This window comes from Taudactylus pleione, unplaced genomic scaffold (genome assembly GCF_031769625.1).
Source record: "Taudactylus pleione unplaced genomic scaffold, aTauple2 ptg000032l, whole genome shotgun sequence".
Classification (NCBI taxonomy): Eukaryota; Metazoa; Chordata; class Amphibia; order Anura; family Myobatrachidae; genus Taudactylus; species Taudactylus pleione.
In genome coordinates this window covers 31402718-31419789 of record NW_028284434.1, presented here as the reverse complement: position 1 = coordinate 31419789, position 17072 = coordinate 31402718, and the positions used below count along the sequence as shown (strand labels likewise).

At 49.9% G+C, this 17072-nt stretch overlaps 1 protein-coding gene across 1 annotated transcript in view; it reads left to right on the top strand.

Annotated features, from left to right (window-relative positions):
- Positions 1–2241: 2241 nt before the first annotated feature.
- PRKAR1B (protein kinase cAMP-dependent type I regulatory subunit beta) overlaps positions 2242–17072 on the top strand; it is a 246294-nt gene continuing 231463 nt past the window's right edge. The window contains exons 1-2 of the mRNA XM_088451867.1: positions 2242–2519; positions 6595–6799. Of these exons, the coding sequence (XP_088307993.1) occupies positions 6626–6799 (174 nt within the window). The 5' untranslated portion in view covers positions 2242–2519; positions 6595–6625. The remainder of the gene's footprint in view (positions 2520–6594; positions 6800–17072) is intronic.

Sequence of the window (17072 nt, the reverse complement as noted above, 5' to 3'; positions counted from 1 at the left end):
CTAAATTTGGCATTTTCACCTAGGAAGCGTAGGCACCCATGCCAAATGCTATGATCCAGTAATTTGGTCCAACATATGAAAAAAAAATGATTAGTGCATTTTTATATCCCATTTTTCCTAGTCATACTTTGTAATCTACAATTCCTGGAACATTCAACAAACAATATTTGAAGAAAAAAAAAAGAAAGAAAAAAAATATATATATATATACACACTCATTATTGCTCCCACTCAAAAATGGATCACACGCACTGCAAATACATTCTTGTGAAATGGTGGGGAGTTTGCAGGCCTGTTGCCAATGACATAGTAAAAAGTGAGACAACAGTGTGATACATGGTGACATAGAAGAAGAAAGAATACAAGCACATGTTGCTTAATAACAATATATTCAAAGTGAAGCAACAGTGGCAGGAAGCAAGAAGGTCGCACTAACGATGCAGAGAGGCAACAGTGATTATGGGGCCTATTTGTAATTGTATATTGCCTCGTTACACATGGGGACGCCATTAGCTTGTGCATGATTAGGGCAAAGTAAAGAATTGGACCACTTCATCATTTTGGGAATACAGGAGGAATCACGTCTATCTCCTTTGTCCTTTAAATGGCATACGTTGCATGCATGCCTATACACTAGTATGGGGATGACTATTCACCATGCTTTGACTGAGATTGACTGTGGGAAGCTGGAATTGGTGCCATCTTCAGGTGGCATCAACCTGCTGAGTCCCACTCCTTCCTATAGTAAGGAGGACCGGATTACAAAGAGGGATCCATTTGTCTCCTCTGGCCCTTGCTGTGCGTATGCATGAATAAAAGGCCTGATCCAGAGATGATTGGTAATGCAGTCTCACTCACAACAGCTCTTACAATAAGGGTTGTGGGAATATGCAAATACAATAGCTTTTCTCCTAAGATTCAACTAAACATGGCCTCTGAAGCGATTGGTAACACAGCAGCATTCCCAGACACTCCCAGACACGCCAGTGACACTCCCAGACACACCGGTGACACTCCCAGACACGCCCATGAAACGGCCCCTTTTTGCGATCACTTTAGGTCACCTCCCAGTCTCTAACCTTAAAATTCAACTGTTAGCAATACAGTACGCTAGTGGTTCCCAACCTTTCTTTTATCATGGCGTCCTATAGAAGCAGCAGTTTTTTCTTTCATGGCACCCCTAGGCCAAATGTTTCTTAGGGGCCCATTTATCAAAATGTATTTGAGGTAAAATCCCCGAAAACACCCGTTTTCGGGGGTTTACCTCAAATACTAAGTATCGCCCGGATGTATTAAGGAGGGACCACAGCAGGCTCCCCCCGCAGCGGGTGATGGGAGAGACGTCATGTCGTCTCTCCCATCCCATAGTGCAGAGCGAGAACGGGCCTGGAGGAGTGTACAGCGGCGGACGTAGGCAGGAGCGGAGAATCAGGTTTCTTTTTTTTTTCTGTGTGTTTTTTTTTCTGGCACAACACGGGGGGGGAGTGTGGCTACTAGGGGGCACTGTATAGGGGGGGCCACTACTGGGGGCACATTATGGGGGGGTGGCCGCTACTGGGGGCTCTGTATAGGGGGGGCCACTACTGGGGGCACTGTATAGGGACTACTACTACTGGGGGCAATGTATAGGGGGGACTACTACTGGGAGCACTTCCTGAAATTATGGGGGGAGGGGGGTGCCAGTCCATTACCTTGCCAGGGGCGCTCAGCTACCTAGATACCTACCCTCCAACATGACCCGTTCCATTAGGTACAAAACACTCTGCTCCTGGACTTCCCACCTAATTTATGATTGCAGACACCTGTGTTGAACTAGGTAATTGATGAGACATGTTACAGCACAGGTGGCTGCAATCATCAATTAAGAGGGAAGTCCAGGAGCAGAGAGTTTTGTACCTAATGGAACGGGTCATGCTGGAGGGTCTGTAGATACACCCCTGCATGGGGTCACCACATGTTATTTATCATTAGGCTTCATTTGTAGATTGGGCCATGGCTTTAACGCTAGTGACAGCAGTGATATACAGTATATAGTCAGCCAGTGATTTACACTGTCACACATCTAGGCGTAATACTGATAATGACGATAGTGATGTTAAAGAGTCAGACAAGACATTAACATGTGACAAGCTGTGAATGTCCCACCACCAGTAAAACCGGTGGTGTGACATTCACAGCTTGTCACTTGTTAATATCCTGTCTGACTCTGTAACAGTAGTAGTAGTGGGCAGCGACAAACTAGTGAGTCGCACAGCGACAGCCGCACGCAGCAGCAGCAGCAGGAAAGAGGTGCGCGAGAACGAGTCCCGTGACGTCAGTAGCGGCAGAGTCAGCGCTGCCAATAGCCCGGGCCCCGACACAGCGACCTGTCACCTCCTCCTCCTCCGGTGCTGTCATCTCCCGCTGCGCCCCCAGCTCAGATCATCATCATCATCATCATCATCACCACCACCACCGGGCAGCAGCATCCTCCCTCCCGTACCGCCGCCTCCTCCTCCTTCCTCCTTGCAACCCTAACGGTAAGGACCCTCATCTCCAGCCTCCATCACACACCATATACACACACACTGCACACAGGAACAGAAACATCTGCAGTGTGCTGTAAACAATCCCCCTCCTCCTCCCTGTTATGGCAGCACACACATCCCATCTGATGTACTATGGACATACTACAATACTGGCCTATTCATTTCACATCTACTACAGCTGCTAAACATTAGCTCCAGCTGCTGGCAAATAGTGTCTAACTTTATACATGTATTAATTTGTATGTCACAGATGTGCACCTGTCTTGTTTGTATGTTATTAGGATGTAGCTGCTTACTGTTGTTATTATTATTACAGTAGTGGCACCATAACCTAGAAATTCACAAACAAAGTAATAGTACATACAAGAGGAAATAGGAAATGCAAGGCAGTAATGCAGCAGTAGAAGAATGCAGAGCTTATTAGTACCCAGGTACTCCTAATTAGGATAGTGTGGACAAGGACGTGTCATGTATTACGGAGTCCGAGAACATACATTCAGCTGAATAACATCATTCAGTGCAATGTGAAAGGGGTTTGTTCAGTAAACTAGCTATTCTTAAGAAAACATGCACACATACAGTAGTCCTCCGTTGTCAGAATCCATGACAGGTGTGTTACTAATGCAGTATTGGTAAAGGACGATTAATATCTGCCTCACACATGTACAATCCCAAACCAATCCTTGTAATAATAACAAGTAAATATAATAGTTATAGCACTTCCTATTGCTATAAGTTATTTTTTATTGGTAGCTGCAGTAATGCAGAGTGAACAGGTGCATCGGGTGGATGCCTCTTCTTCAATATATGTCACAGAAAGGTATAGATCCCCTTCAGTATTTGTTCAGGGAAGTGACGTGAAGTGAGGGCGGCAGTGCGGTTCCATGCCCATAAAGGCCCCCAAAAGAAGAAATTTGTTCACTTTCCACGCTTCGGGCACGGTGGCTCATTTCGCTCGCCACAGGTTTATATTCCCCCTCTATGTCTACGTGGATAGTAGGGAATGACATTGGACAGTAACTGATGACGTCAGGGTACAAATACTGAAGGGGATCTATCCACTTCCTATATGTCACTTGTCCAACAAGTGTCTGTCATTGGCAGGTTATGGATTATCATCCACTTAAATGTTAAAGTTTAAATTGTCATTGTTTTTTCAGGTTCATTTAGTTTGTTTCTGAGAAACTATTGTCATTTTAAGTGTTATTTGTCTAGTACTTTGTTGTATTGATGATCATCTCTTGTTTGTGTGTCCTTGTGTACTCTGGGCCTGATTCAGACCCGGTCGCGAGCGCCGAGCGCTCGCAAGCGGGTCGATGTTGGGCCAATGCGCATGTTCACGACGGACCCGGCTCCATCGTGCGCAAGCGCGAGACCCGGATAGCGACGGGCAAGCCGTCGCTATGGGTCTCACTACAAAGGGGACGTGCTGCCTTTGGTGGGCGTGCTGGGGGCGTGGCTGGCTAGACGGAGGCGTTCCCATGGGGCCGGCCCCACTGACATCACAAGTGATGTCAGTGGGAGTGCTTTTGGCTCTGATAGAGCCAAAAGCACTCCAGGGCTTGCGGCAGACGAGACCCTACCACAAGGGTCTCGTCGCAAGCCCGATGGTCGCGATGGTCTTGACCATCTTTTTGGATGCTCGCTATAGCTGTGGGTGGTCACCCACAGCTATGCGAGCAGCCAGGAGGCCGCTCAAAAATCAGGAGGGCCGGCCCTGATTCAGAGCGAGCGCTCTGTCAGAGCGTCCGGCCCTGAATCAGGGCCTCTGTTTATTAGCCAATCATATGTTGAATCATGTGACTTTGCTTATCCTATGGGAACTCCATTTGATGAAAGGACTCTGACATTGTGGCTGTCGCTCAGATGTCAGAGTAGTGATGATGTGAGGCTAGGTACGTACTAGTGTTGCATTAGCATTTTATTAATGGTAATAGTAACACTAATGACAATGTAGGTCTGGTACAATATAATTTGACAAGTTTTAGTCCAGGGCTGTGTGGCAGGTGCGGCCACCCAGGGTGCAGAGCTGAGGGGCTGGCATGGTTGCTGCCTGTCTTGCATCTGTACCCAGTTTGTGGAGTGACTGAAGACGCACCTTGCTGCCGAGAGAGGTGCTGGGCATATGCTTAGATCGCTCATCATGACATCACATGTGCTGGAGGGGAGGGAGTAAAGGAATCTACCCAGAGCCCTGCCGAAGTGCTCTAGCATGGCTCTGCAATTGTCACATATTACATAACTAACACACATACGTGTGCTAATGCATCATTAGGATCTATTATGCAGAAGCCTATTAGTTACTTTTACCCCAAATATATTTAGATACGCCAACGTTACTCCCTTGATTTGAAAGGAAGGAAATCATATAGTAGTGCCCCCATGTTATGCCCCTGTAGTAGTGCCCCCATATAATGCCCCTGTAGTAGTGCCCCCATATAATGCCCCTGTAGTAGTGCCCCCATATAGTGCCCCTGTAGTAGTGCCCCATATAATGTCCCTGTAGTAGTGCCCCCATATAGTGCCCCTTATAATGCCCCTGTAATAGTGCCCCCATATAGTGCCCCTGTAGTAGTACCCCATATAATGCCCCTGTAGTAGTGCCCCCATATAGTACTCCTTTAGTAGTGCCCCATATAATGCCCCTGTAGTAGTGCCCCTGTAGTAGTGCCCCCATATAATGCCCCTGTAGTAGTGCCCCCATATAGTGCCCCTGTAGTAGTGCCCCCATATAATGCCCCTGTAGTAGTGCCCCCATATTATGCCCATGTAGTGCTGCTTGTACAAAAAAACACTTACCTTAATTCCCGCTCCTGCATCCACCGCTGTCCTGTCCACCCGGCTGCTCCTCGGAACTACAGGGAGAGATGTCATGACGTCTCTCCCATAGCACGCATGGAGAGAGGCGGAAGCTGGAGTTCAGAAGAGAACTCCAGCCTCTGGCTAGCGCGGCGCTGCAGGGAAGGAGCCGGGCGCCCGCTGGTAATAACATCTCAGCGGGCGTCCGGCTTAGAGCCTCCCTGCGGCACAGCCGGGCATGCATATGAATCATTATATTATAGAATGATTCATATGCATGCCCAGCTGTCCGTCCATTACCCCCAGGAATTTCATTTTTACCCCATGTGGGATAATTTACCCCTGTTTCCCGACCACTGAGTTAGACTAATATGAAACTAGTGCAGGACAACTGTATCGATTGCATACAGCTTGTATAGGGGCAATTCCCCGTTCTGCCACTGCCGGAGTTGGGGTATTGGAGAAATCCAACATGTTGGACAATGTCCAGTCCCCAATTCTGACGATTCCCTGACTCTGGTCAGAATTGGAGAGTTTTAACATGTCAGATCACAGATCACCGATCATCAATGCTCTGTTTTTGATCTCCAATCAGCGAATCGGTATCAGCAGAACAGGGAATCGGTCCGTAGATGTATGGCCAACAAAAGTTTGTTATTCCAAATTGTTTTATCGGGATTCCCAAGTTTCTGTCTGCCATTGTTTTAGGACTCCATCAGTACAGGTGTTTAATTGAATGTGTTGCATATATGGCACTCTAAATACATAGACATGTGTGCACTATTTTGATAATATATGGCACTTAGAAAAATAAGAACAGATTGGGGAGTTCAGTATATTATGGTGACCAAGTTGTCATTAATAATTTCGGCCCGAAAATGTTGACATGGTAATAGTGTTTACAGACAACATATCAAAATTTGCATGTCAACATGCAGCGTGTCAACACTGATGAAATGTCGACATGGTAATAATCTTGACAATCCAAATTGTTAGGTATCCCGAAGCCTAACCGTAATACTAATGTCAACATTTTCACGACATGTCATACGTTGACATTTTGTCCATGTCAACATTTTCCAAATGTCGACCTGTTGGATGTCTTCATTTTAACCATGTCCTCATCATAGCTGTCGAAATTCCGATGTCGACATTGCAAATGTCGACAGTGAACGTTGACATATTGTACTAACTGCATACCCAGTTTGGGCTGTCCATTGTCACTTGTCAACTATCCAGATTAACACAGATGCCATTTTCTTTCTAGGTTTTTAGCAGCTCCTCTCTCTGGTCCCAAGATGGCTGCTTCGTCTTCATCTAATATAGAGGATGAAAGTTTAAAAGGCTGTGAAATCTATGTACAAAAGTTCAATATCCAGCAAATCCTGAAAGAATGCATTGTGAATTTGTGCATTGCAAAACCCGACCGTCCCATGAAGTTCTTGAGAGAACACTTTGAAAAATTGGAAAAGGTCAGTGGCGCCATGATCTCTATGATTGTACTGTTTAGGTATGAAATGATATGAGAAAGCGGAGTATATAGTTTAACATAATGGTCCTGAATCTGAGTTGCACCCAGCTTCACATGTGGTCATGCTGATATTTAGCTAGCAGAATGTGACTATACACACATCTTCGTGCGCATGCAGCACACCGCCCAACTGTTTTTTTCCGATCGCAGGCTTTTCTCCTATTAATGGAACAGGTTGGGTACGGAACGTCGGTGCTTAGAATCCCAACACTGACATCCTGACTGGGTTAGGATACCAATATCTTTCGGTAAGTATCCAAACCCTACGCCTAAACCTAATCATCCCTCCCCGCAGCCTAAACCCAACCCTCCCCCCTTTAGTCTACTCCTAACTCCCCCTGCAGCCTATCCCTCCCCCTTCCTCTAGTGCCTAACCCTCCCCTAACCCCAAATACTTATCTCGCTATGGGAGCGATCGGGATGCTGGCGCCGGGATTCTGGCTGGTGTCGGGATTCCAGCGCCTGGCATTCTAAATGCCGACATCCCGACAGCCGGGATTTCACCTACATCCCATTGGAACTTATCGAGTAATCTGCAGATATATCGGCAGATGATGGTCGTTCATACACACTGAATGGCCATCATCTGCATGCTGCAGCGGGTCAGGCCAGCCTGGGGGCGGGTAGGGGGTATAGTCTAATTGCGCCACTCGTGGACATGCCCCATTGGGGGAAAAAAACATTTGCGTTGCTACTCGCTGGGGAGGGGGGGGGCGCTGTGTGCCCCTCAGCCCGGCGCACAGCCAAAGGGGGGCGCGGTCAGCTGCTGCTTTAGCTGCCTCGGACAGTCTCCCAGTGCAGCCCAGCACACAGCAGCATGTGCTCGGCTGCTGTGACTTAAGAGGGAGGGGGAGAGGTGACGGACTCAGGTAATTAGTACCTGCTCGCGGCTCCCCCCCCTCCCCTCTCGACGCCCATTTGTACGGGCGATCGGCTGATTGCCCGTACACACTTGCTGATGGACAGATATGTCTGCAGACATATCTGTTCATCGGCTGTGCAGCAGAGCCAATGCGATATGTCTGTGAACAATGTTGTTCACAGACATATCGTCTGTACACACTGGCCGACGGGGGCACAATATATTGGCCGATCAATTGATCGGCCAATATATCGGCCAGTGTGTACCCAGCATTAGACTTCAGACTTTTGCTATTTACTGCCGTGTTATGGACAACTGTAAAGGGATGGGACACTGCAGCTGAGTAGCTCTCACCTGTTCCACAGAGACCTCTAGTCCAGGTTACCAAGGGGGTGGGCTGATGAGTGGCTGCACATTGAGATCTCTATCATGTCACACGAAGCCACTCAGCTGTAGAAGGCCTGGGGGCAGCGTCTGAGTGACGTAACTAGTCCTCAGTGCTGCCCCCGGTCTGAAAACAAGCCGTGCATCTTATTCCCGAAAATCTCGGGATTGGAGGCACCAATCCCGGGATTGGAATCCTCCCGGGATTAGCTTCCCTATGGCATGCAAATTAGCTTCTTATTTGTTATTATTACATGTCTGTGCAATTAGAAGTTTAAAAGAAATCATTGCATTTAATTATTTGCTGGCCCTCACTATGGGGGTGATTCAATTGATTGCAATGTTGAATAACCTTGGAAAGGAGGTCCCAGAGCTATTCAGTTCACCCACTTAAGTGCTTCTAGATGGACTTAACAGTGCACTGAAGCACTTAAGCCGGGGAATGCTGGTTAGCGCGCTTTTCTGATTTAAGTGCCGGCTGGGATGCCGTCAAACAGCTCCGCACCCACACTTTAGTCAGATTTCTGTTCTGAGGAAGGTGCGAGCTGAATTCCTCTTTGGTTTACTTAACATCGCAGTCAATTGAATAGCTCCGGGAACGGCTTCCCGGGGCTATTCAACATCGCGATCAATTGAATTCCCTCCTATGTTAGGTTTATTTACAGGTGCTATTCACAAGTAGTGACTTCTGATTGTAATTAGTAATATGCATACTGCCATGCACAGGTCATGAAAGGTAGTGCACCTAATAAATACTAGCACACACTTCTGAGACTGTTGTGTAAAGGCATTTGTAGCTTTGCTTGGATGCAAGTCATGTGGTTAACGGCTATATAATGAAATTGCTTATAAGCGAAGCCTATTCCCAGCTTGCTGAATAGTGACGGCCTGCTGATTAGCATTCACAGTGCTGAATTAGCCTTTACATGTAAAATCTGGGTCACAGGCAGTAAGGCGTATATTTACTAATAGTTGCGTCCAGCCCCCTGTAGTAAGGTTTCCTTATTGTTGCAATTTGCAGCAATAAGGAATCCTTATTCACCTAAATGTATTATTACTGAGTCACCAGGACAGGGGAGCCCATCTCTGCGTCAACGCTGGATTCCTCTCCTGAAAAATTCTGTGGAGTGTAGCCCATAGGCTGCCGGGGCCAAGCTCCAGAATGCTTCATATTTCGGAGCTGGGTAAATCTGACAGCTTTCCCGTCCCCATAGACAACTATGGGGGCAGCGGCTGCTGTTGGAAATGGTGGAACTGCGGCAGATATGGAGATATCTGCTTTGGTCCCACCATGGTACATTGGGGTGATACTCAATATTTGCAAGTACCCCCCCGAAAATGGTGTTTTCAGGGGATATCTCGCAAATATTATTTCATAAATAGACCCCAAAATCTTCCCCCGTTCCCACATCCTCTCAAAGGGATGCAGTTAGAAAGCTGACGGTCGAAATGCCGACCGCCGACTTCCCGACTGTGCAATCCCGACGGGACTAATGACAGGCGTTGGAAACCAGACGCCTGTAATTTGACCTACGCCGGAAGCCCGACGCCCGGACTACCGATCGAAGGTAAGCCGGGCGCCGGGTGCGGACAGCCGCGGGGGGGAGGGTTAGGTTAAGGGCTCCTGGGGGGGACTTAGGTTTAGGCACCCCCCCCGGGAGGGTTAGGGCTAAGGGAATGGGGGGTTAGGGTTAGGCACCCCCGGGTGGAGGTTAGGGTTAGGCACTCCCCGGGAGACTTAGGTTTAGGCTGTGCGGAAGGAGGGGTTAGGTTTAGGTACTTACAGGGTGGGTTAGGGTCAGGCACGGGGGGAGGTTAGGGTTAGGCACCCCTAAGGGAGGGTTAGTGTTAGGAGGGGGAATAGGGTTAGTAATACTTAAAAAACTCATCTGTCGGGATCTTCTCTTGCCGGTCTTTCGGGGTCGGGATTTCATACCGATCTCCTCTAAAACATTATGTTGCATCCTAAACACTATTAAAGCATACACGTTTCCTCTTGTTGTCTTTTTATAATTTCTTTATTGAAAATTATAAAACAGGTAGATAATGACGGTCATATATAACACATCTTTAGAAATACTCATTAGATAATATCAAGTATCATTATGTAGCTTTCTAACTGAATTGTATATTTATACAAAGGCAGGAAACAAGTTCCAGAGCAACTAGAAATAAAAGCGAGCATAATAATAACAAAATAACTATAAGTCCAACATATCTCACTATGGGGTAGATGTACTAGGCCTTAGAGGGAGATAAAGAGGATGGAGATAAAGTACCAAGCAATCAGCTCCTAACTTGGATTTTTCAAAAACAGCCTGTGACGGGAGCTGATTTGTTGGTCCTTGATATCTGTCCACTTTATCTCTCCAAGGTTTAGTACATATATCCCCATATCTTCATATCTTGTTGCTAACGACTATATATAAGTATATAATATGTATATATAATTGTTGTCTTTTAATATTTTAATTAGATGCCGTAATTGGCAGTGCAGGATTTAACACATGTTCATTAGCTATTCTTAGTGGCATTTGGTATCATATCTTATTCTATTTCTACATTAGTTTGATAGAAAATAAAATAAAAATAAAGGTTCTAAATGCAGAACATGCCGAATTTGCAGAGGAATCCACCCACAACACATATTTGGATGGGAAAAGGAATTGCTGTGTGAACTGGGGACTACTGGGAATAGTACCAACATGGGTAGGACTTGCAATGCAGGAAGGGCGGATGACTCATGTGAATAGGGTGTTTGTCACAACAATCCAATTTTATCCTAGATACAAATATACTAATTGCAGAAGGCCAGTCTTGGTTGCTGATAAAATGCTAAGGTGTATATTTACTAAAGTGTGGATTTTTAGAAGTGGAGATGTTAACCCATAGCAACCCCCTAAGAGGGGCATTAATTGTTTTTTTCTACTTCAGGGTCCATAGGGTATCCACAGGATACCTTGGGGTATAGGTGTGACGTCAGTCGCAGGGCACCAAAGAGTTAAGCTTTCAGCCTCCCAGGATGCACTAGGTCCCCCTCCTATACCCCGCCCCCGGGCCAAGGCACCTCAGTTTAGTTTGGTGCCCGGCCGGAGTCGGGTGCACCTGTTGGAGTGGGGGCTAGAAGAGCCCCTGAAGCTTTTTCTTCATGCAGCTGTGGCTGCACATCTGGATGAACAGCATGGACAGTCAGTCCTGACGTCCATGCTGTCTTCCCTACACCCCGCCGGTACCAGAACGCCGGTACTGATCCGGGGATGCTGGTGGGCGTCTGGGGTCACAGCTAGCGGTGACCCCAGATGCTCCGGACCATGGCCGGATTCAAGGGGGACAGAGGTAAGCAGCGGGGTCCCGCGGTGGGTCCCCGCTGATCACATGGTCCTAAGTCCCCAGGCAGGGGGCTCCCTGGGGACTGGCTGCAGCGTGGAGCCAGGCGACCAACCTGCGCTTCCACTACCCCCTGGGACAGCGGACCGCAGCAGAGCGGTAGCGCTGCGGCGTCCCAGGGGTTAAATGCATGCCAGGGGAGCGCGCCTTCCCTGTCTCACAGCCGGCGCCTCCCCCGCTGCACACAGCCCTCTCTGCACTGTGCTGACTGGTCCTGTGTCAGCGCTCCTCCCCCAGGCCAGCTTCTCTCTGCTCCTCGGCGGCCATCTTCTCTGCAACGCATGGTGAACGCTGCTGGAAGTCTGGAAGGAAGCATCGTGGTCTGGGTCCCCCCGCATACCTCTCCTCCGCTGTGGCTCAGGTCTGTGTATGCAGCGCTGTGTCCTACCAGGCCCTGTGTCTGTGTAGTTGAGTGATCAGCGCTGTTAGTGCAGGAATTGTTATTTCTCTGCATTGTATGTGACTGTGCTAGCGCTGCCTGTAACTTTTCTTCTCTAAACTGTCAGCTTTATTACTGTCCCTGTTCTTTCTGCTAAAGCCCTTGCGGTGCGGTGCTGCAGGGTGGTCTCTCGCCTATTTAATACTTAATTGGTGAGAGAGGTCACATACGTGGTGCCATAATGTCTGAAAGTGATTTTCCCCTCCGGCTACAGTGTACCACGTGCAAAGTACCGTTAGCGGAGGGGGAGGGTAGCGCGGAGGGCCTTTGCCGGCAGTGTTTGTCCATGGCGCGGCCTATTACGGTTACAGCACCGGTACAGGAGCCGCCCTGGGCTTGTTTCGCTCAGGCGTTAACAGCTTTAGTGGGCCAGTTAGCTCCGCAGCCCGCGTTTACTCCGATGGGTTTGTCCCAGCAGTCTGTGGTGTCGTCACCCATGCAGGGGTTCCCACGACAATTGGTGGTACCCCACAGTCTCCCTATTTCCCCGCTCCCGGGTTCTCAGGAGCCAGCGTGGGTTAACTCCCTGACGAGTTCTGTACAGCACTTGTCGGATGTGTTGCAAGGGGAGTCTGTGATGCGGCCTCATAAAAGGCCGGTGGCGTCTCTGTCCGCTCCTTATGAGGATGACGAAGGGACGTCTGATGATGGGGAGATTCTGGATCCTTACGATCAGGAACCTTTCCATACTAAGGACGCTGATGCTAAGTCCAAAGTATATATTCCTGGACTTATTCGGGCGGTCCGCACAGCCTTGATGATTGAGGACGAAGTTCCCCCAGCGGCTAAATCTAAGTATGCCTTTTTCAAAGATGTGAAGGGCGATGCCACAGTCTTTCCTCTTTCGGGTCAGTTGGTGGACCATTTAGAGGAGGCGTGGAAACAACCTGGCAAAAGATACCAGCCGCAGAGACGCCTGGCGGTGGCTTATCCGTTCGCGGATAATTATTTTGCTAAGTGTGAATCCCCTCCACAGGTGGATTCTCACGTGACCCGTCTTGTCCGTAGTGCCACATTGCCGATGCCATCCATGTCCTCCCTTAAGGATGCTACGGACCGCAAGGTAGAAATCTGCCTGAAGTCCGCTTATTCCCTTGCAGGGGGGGCAGCACGGCCGGCTATGGCCATTTGCTGGGTTGCCAGAGCGATGGAGCGCTGGGCGGATTCATTAGAGGCTTCTTTTGAATCCGACTGTCCGGCCGAACAGGCGGAGTTGATTGGCAATCTCCGTGATTCGGCCACCTACATCAACGAGGCGGCTCTAGACATTAGTACTCTGGTGTCTAGAATTTCTTCAGCAGCGGTAGCTGCTCGTCGCACCTTGTGGCTGCGATCCTGGAAGGCGGACGCAGATCCAAGAAAGGTCTGGAAGCGTTGCCGTTTACCGGAGAAGTTCTCTTCGGTCCGGATCTGGATAAGATTGTGGCCACGCTGGCGGCAGCCAAATCTGCTTGTCTCCCGTCGGCCGCTGCTCCTTCTGGTTCTGGACCATCGTCCTTTCGGTCATCTAGGGCCCAGGGCAGGCCCAAACCACAGTCGTTTCCTCGACAGGCTGGCCCTAAGAAATCGGTCAAGCCCCGGAAACAGGCATGGAGTACCAGACGTCCGGCCCCCAAGCCAGATGACAAGCCTGCGGCCTGACGGTCCGGGTCTCCCCTTGGGGGATCCCAGGGTGGGAGGCCGCCTGCTGCAGTTCTCCCGGTGTTGGTCGTTCACTACGACAGACACTTGGGTTCTGGAGGTGGTCTCTCACGGGTACGCCCTCTCCTTCCGGCACAGACCCCCGGCTCGATTCTTCACCACGGGTCTACCATCAGACCGGAACAAGGCTACGGAGCTGCGGAAGGTATTGCACACTATGCTCCAGGCTGGAGTTATAGTGCCTGTTCCATTCTCCCAGAGGGGCCAGGGTTTCTATTCAAATCTATTTTTGGTACAGAAACCCAATGGGTCATATCGTCCGATTCTCAACCTCAAAGCACTCAACAAGTCTTTGCGGGTCCCGAAGTTTCGGATGGAGACCCTACGGTCCATCATTCTGGCGCTGGAACCTGGGGACTACATGGTGTCATTGGACATACAGGACGCTATGGCGGTCATGGCGGCTTCTCTGCGGCTGCAAGGAGTCCGCATGTTGCCGTACTTGGACGACCTGTTATTGGTGGCAGGATCTCCAGAGCTCCTGTTACACCACTTGGACCTGACCATTGCACTGCTGCAACGGCACGGCTGGCTAATCAACTGGCAGAAGTCCACTCTAATCCCGTCTCGGAGGATTCTGCATCTTGGAGCCTTATTGGACTCGGGACAGCAAAGGATCTTCGTGACGGAGGACAAGATCTCTGCTTTACAGTCAAGGGTGCGCAGTTGTCTGCACAGCCGCCGGGTGTCCTTACACTCGGCGATGAGGTTACTGGGCTCCATGGTGTCGGTGTTCGACATGGTGGAATACGCCCAGTTTCACTCCAGACCTCTGCAGCACCTGATCCTGTCCAAGTGGAACGGGCTGCCTCAGTCTCTGAAGTTCCAGACGATTGTGCTCACCCCGGAGGTTCGCCTGTCCCTTGCGTGGTGGTTAAAGACGACCCACCTCAACAAGGGACGTCCGTTCTGGGTTCCAAATTGGGTCCTGTTGACAACGGACGCCAGTCTTCGGGGCTGGGGAGCAGTTTCGGGTCCACACTTGTTCCAGGGCAGGTGGACACCGACAGAAGCGGAGCTTCCAATAAATATCTTGGAACTCCGTGCGGTCTTCAATGCTCTCCTGCAGGCACAGCGGTTTCTCCAGGGTCACCCGGTGCAGGTCCAGTCGGACAATGCTACCACCGTGACCTACATAAACAGGCAAGGAGGAACTCGCAGTCGGGCGGCTCTCGTAGAGATCTCTCGGATCCTGGTTTGGGCGGAGCGCAATCTTCCGGCCATATCAGCGGTCTTCATCCCGGGAGTGCTAAATTGGGAGGCGGACTTTCTAAGTCGCCAGGACGTTCATCCAGGGGAATGGTCCCTGCACCCGGACGTTTTTCAACTACTGGTGGACAGGTGGGGTCTTCCAGAAATCGACCTCATGGCGTCCCGGCACAACAACAAGTTGCCGGTGTACGGGTCTCGCACAAGAGACGAAGGGGCGTCTCTGGTGGATGCTCTGTCCGTCCGGTGGACGTTCAGGTTCGCATACCTGTTCCCTCCGGTCTCCCTTCTTCCATGGGTAATCCGGAAATTCAAACAGGAAGGAGGGACGCTCCTGTTGATAGCTCCCGCGTGGCCCAGACGGCACTGGTTCTCAGACCTTCAGGGTCTGTCCGTGGACAGTCCTCTGCGGTTGCCGCTACGACCGGACCTTCTGTCTCAGGGTCCTTGTCTTCACCCGGACCTGACTCGGCTGTCTTTGGCGGCGTGGCTGTTGAGACGGCCATGCTGAGGTCCTGGGGGTTTTCCAGCTCTGTGGTGCGTACCATGTTACGAGCTCGGAAACCGTCTTCCGCGAGGATATACCATCGCGTGTGGCATACGTTCTTCCAGTGGTGTCGACCGAGAGGTTATGCACCGCGGGAGTTTCGTCTGTCTCGGATTCTCGCCTTCCTGCAAGCGGGACTAGATCATGGGCTTCGCCTTGCTTCTTTGAAGGTACAGGTTTCGGCCCTATCTGTCTGGTTTCACCGTAGGATTGCTACAATCCCGGATGTGCGCACCTTTATGCAAGGTGTTCTCCGTATTCAGCCGCCCTTTGTTCCACCTGTGGCGCCTTGGGATTTGGCTGTGGTCCTGAGGGCTCTCCAAGGACCGCCGTTTGAACCACTGGGCTCAGTGGATATTAAATGGCTAACAGCTAAGACTGTTTTCCTTCTGGCCGTTGCTTCAGCCAGACGTGTTTCTGAGTTAGGGGCTCTTTCTTGTAGACCCCCTTTCTTGGTTTTTCATGGGAACAGGGCAGTGCTCCGCACTCGGCCCGAGTTTCTTCCCAAAGTTGTTTCCCAGTTTCATGTTAACGAGGAAATAGTTGTTCCGGCCTTTAACTCACCGGGTCTTTCCGTGGGTGAGGCCTCTTTGGATGTTGTGCGGGCCTTAAGGACTTATGTTGACCGCACTTCTTTGTTTAGGAAGTCGGACGCTTTGTTGTCCTCTATGGCTTCTGTAAAAAGGGTTGGCCTGCTTCAAAGCAAACTTTGGCAGCCTGGATCCGTATGGCTATTTCTGAAGCTTATCTTCATGAAGGCCTACCGGTCCCTCCTTCTCTGAAGGCTCATTCCACTAGGTCTGTGGGTCCTTCGTGGGCAGCTCGACGTGGTGCCTCGGCAGTTCAGATCTGCAAGGCTGCTACGTGGTCTTCTGTCCATACCTTCGTGAGGTATTACAGGTTTGACACCTTCGCCTCTCAGGATGCTTCCTTCGGGCGGCGGATTCTCCTTTCTGCACAGGAGCGTCCCCACCCTTAAAGGATACTGCTTTGGGACATCCCCAAGGTATCCTGTGGATACCCTATGGACCCTGAAGTAGAAAATATGAGATATGGTAAGAACTTACCCTTGTTATCTCTATTTCTACGAAGTCCATAGGGTTCCACAGGACTCCCGCCCTGTCGCACCTGTGCTGCAGATGGGCTTTGCTCTGGTCACCGGTTTTCCGTCTCCCTCTGGTGAGAATGTGATTCTTGTATGTGTCCAGATCTTTGTTCTCTCTCTTCCTTCTCCTCCTCCGGCCTATGGCTTGGTAACTAACTGAGGTGCCTTGGCCCGGGGGCGGGGTATAGGAGGGGGACCTAGTGCATCCTGGGAGGCTGAAAGCTTAACTCTTTGGTGCCCTGCGACTGACGTCACACCTATACCCCAAGGTATCCTGTGGAACCCTATGGACTTCGTAGAAATAGAGATAACAAGGGTAAGTTCTTACCATATCTCATATTTTTTGGCACTCTAAGTACTGGGTGAACCACGGAGTAATTCAATTGTTGCCCCGATCGCACATGAATGCTGCGGATACCCACAATTCTGCTCGTAGCCTCCTGAAGTGGCGAGCAGAAATGTGCGAAAATTAAGGCTTTTGGGTGCCTAAACGGCACTTTTTGCAACTCGCCCATTAGTTTTGATGGCTAAACCCGGTGCTGTTGGGCGCGACAAACGCAATGATTAATAGGTGCCCAAA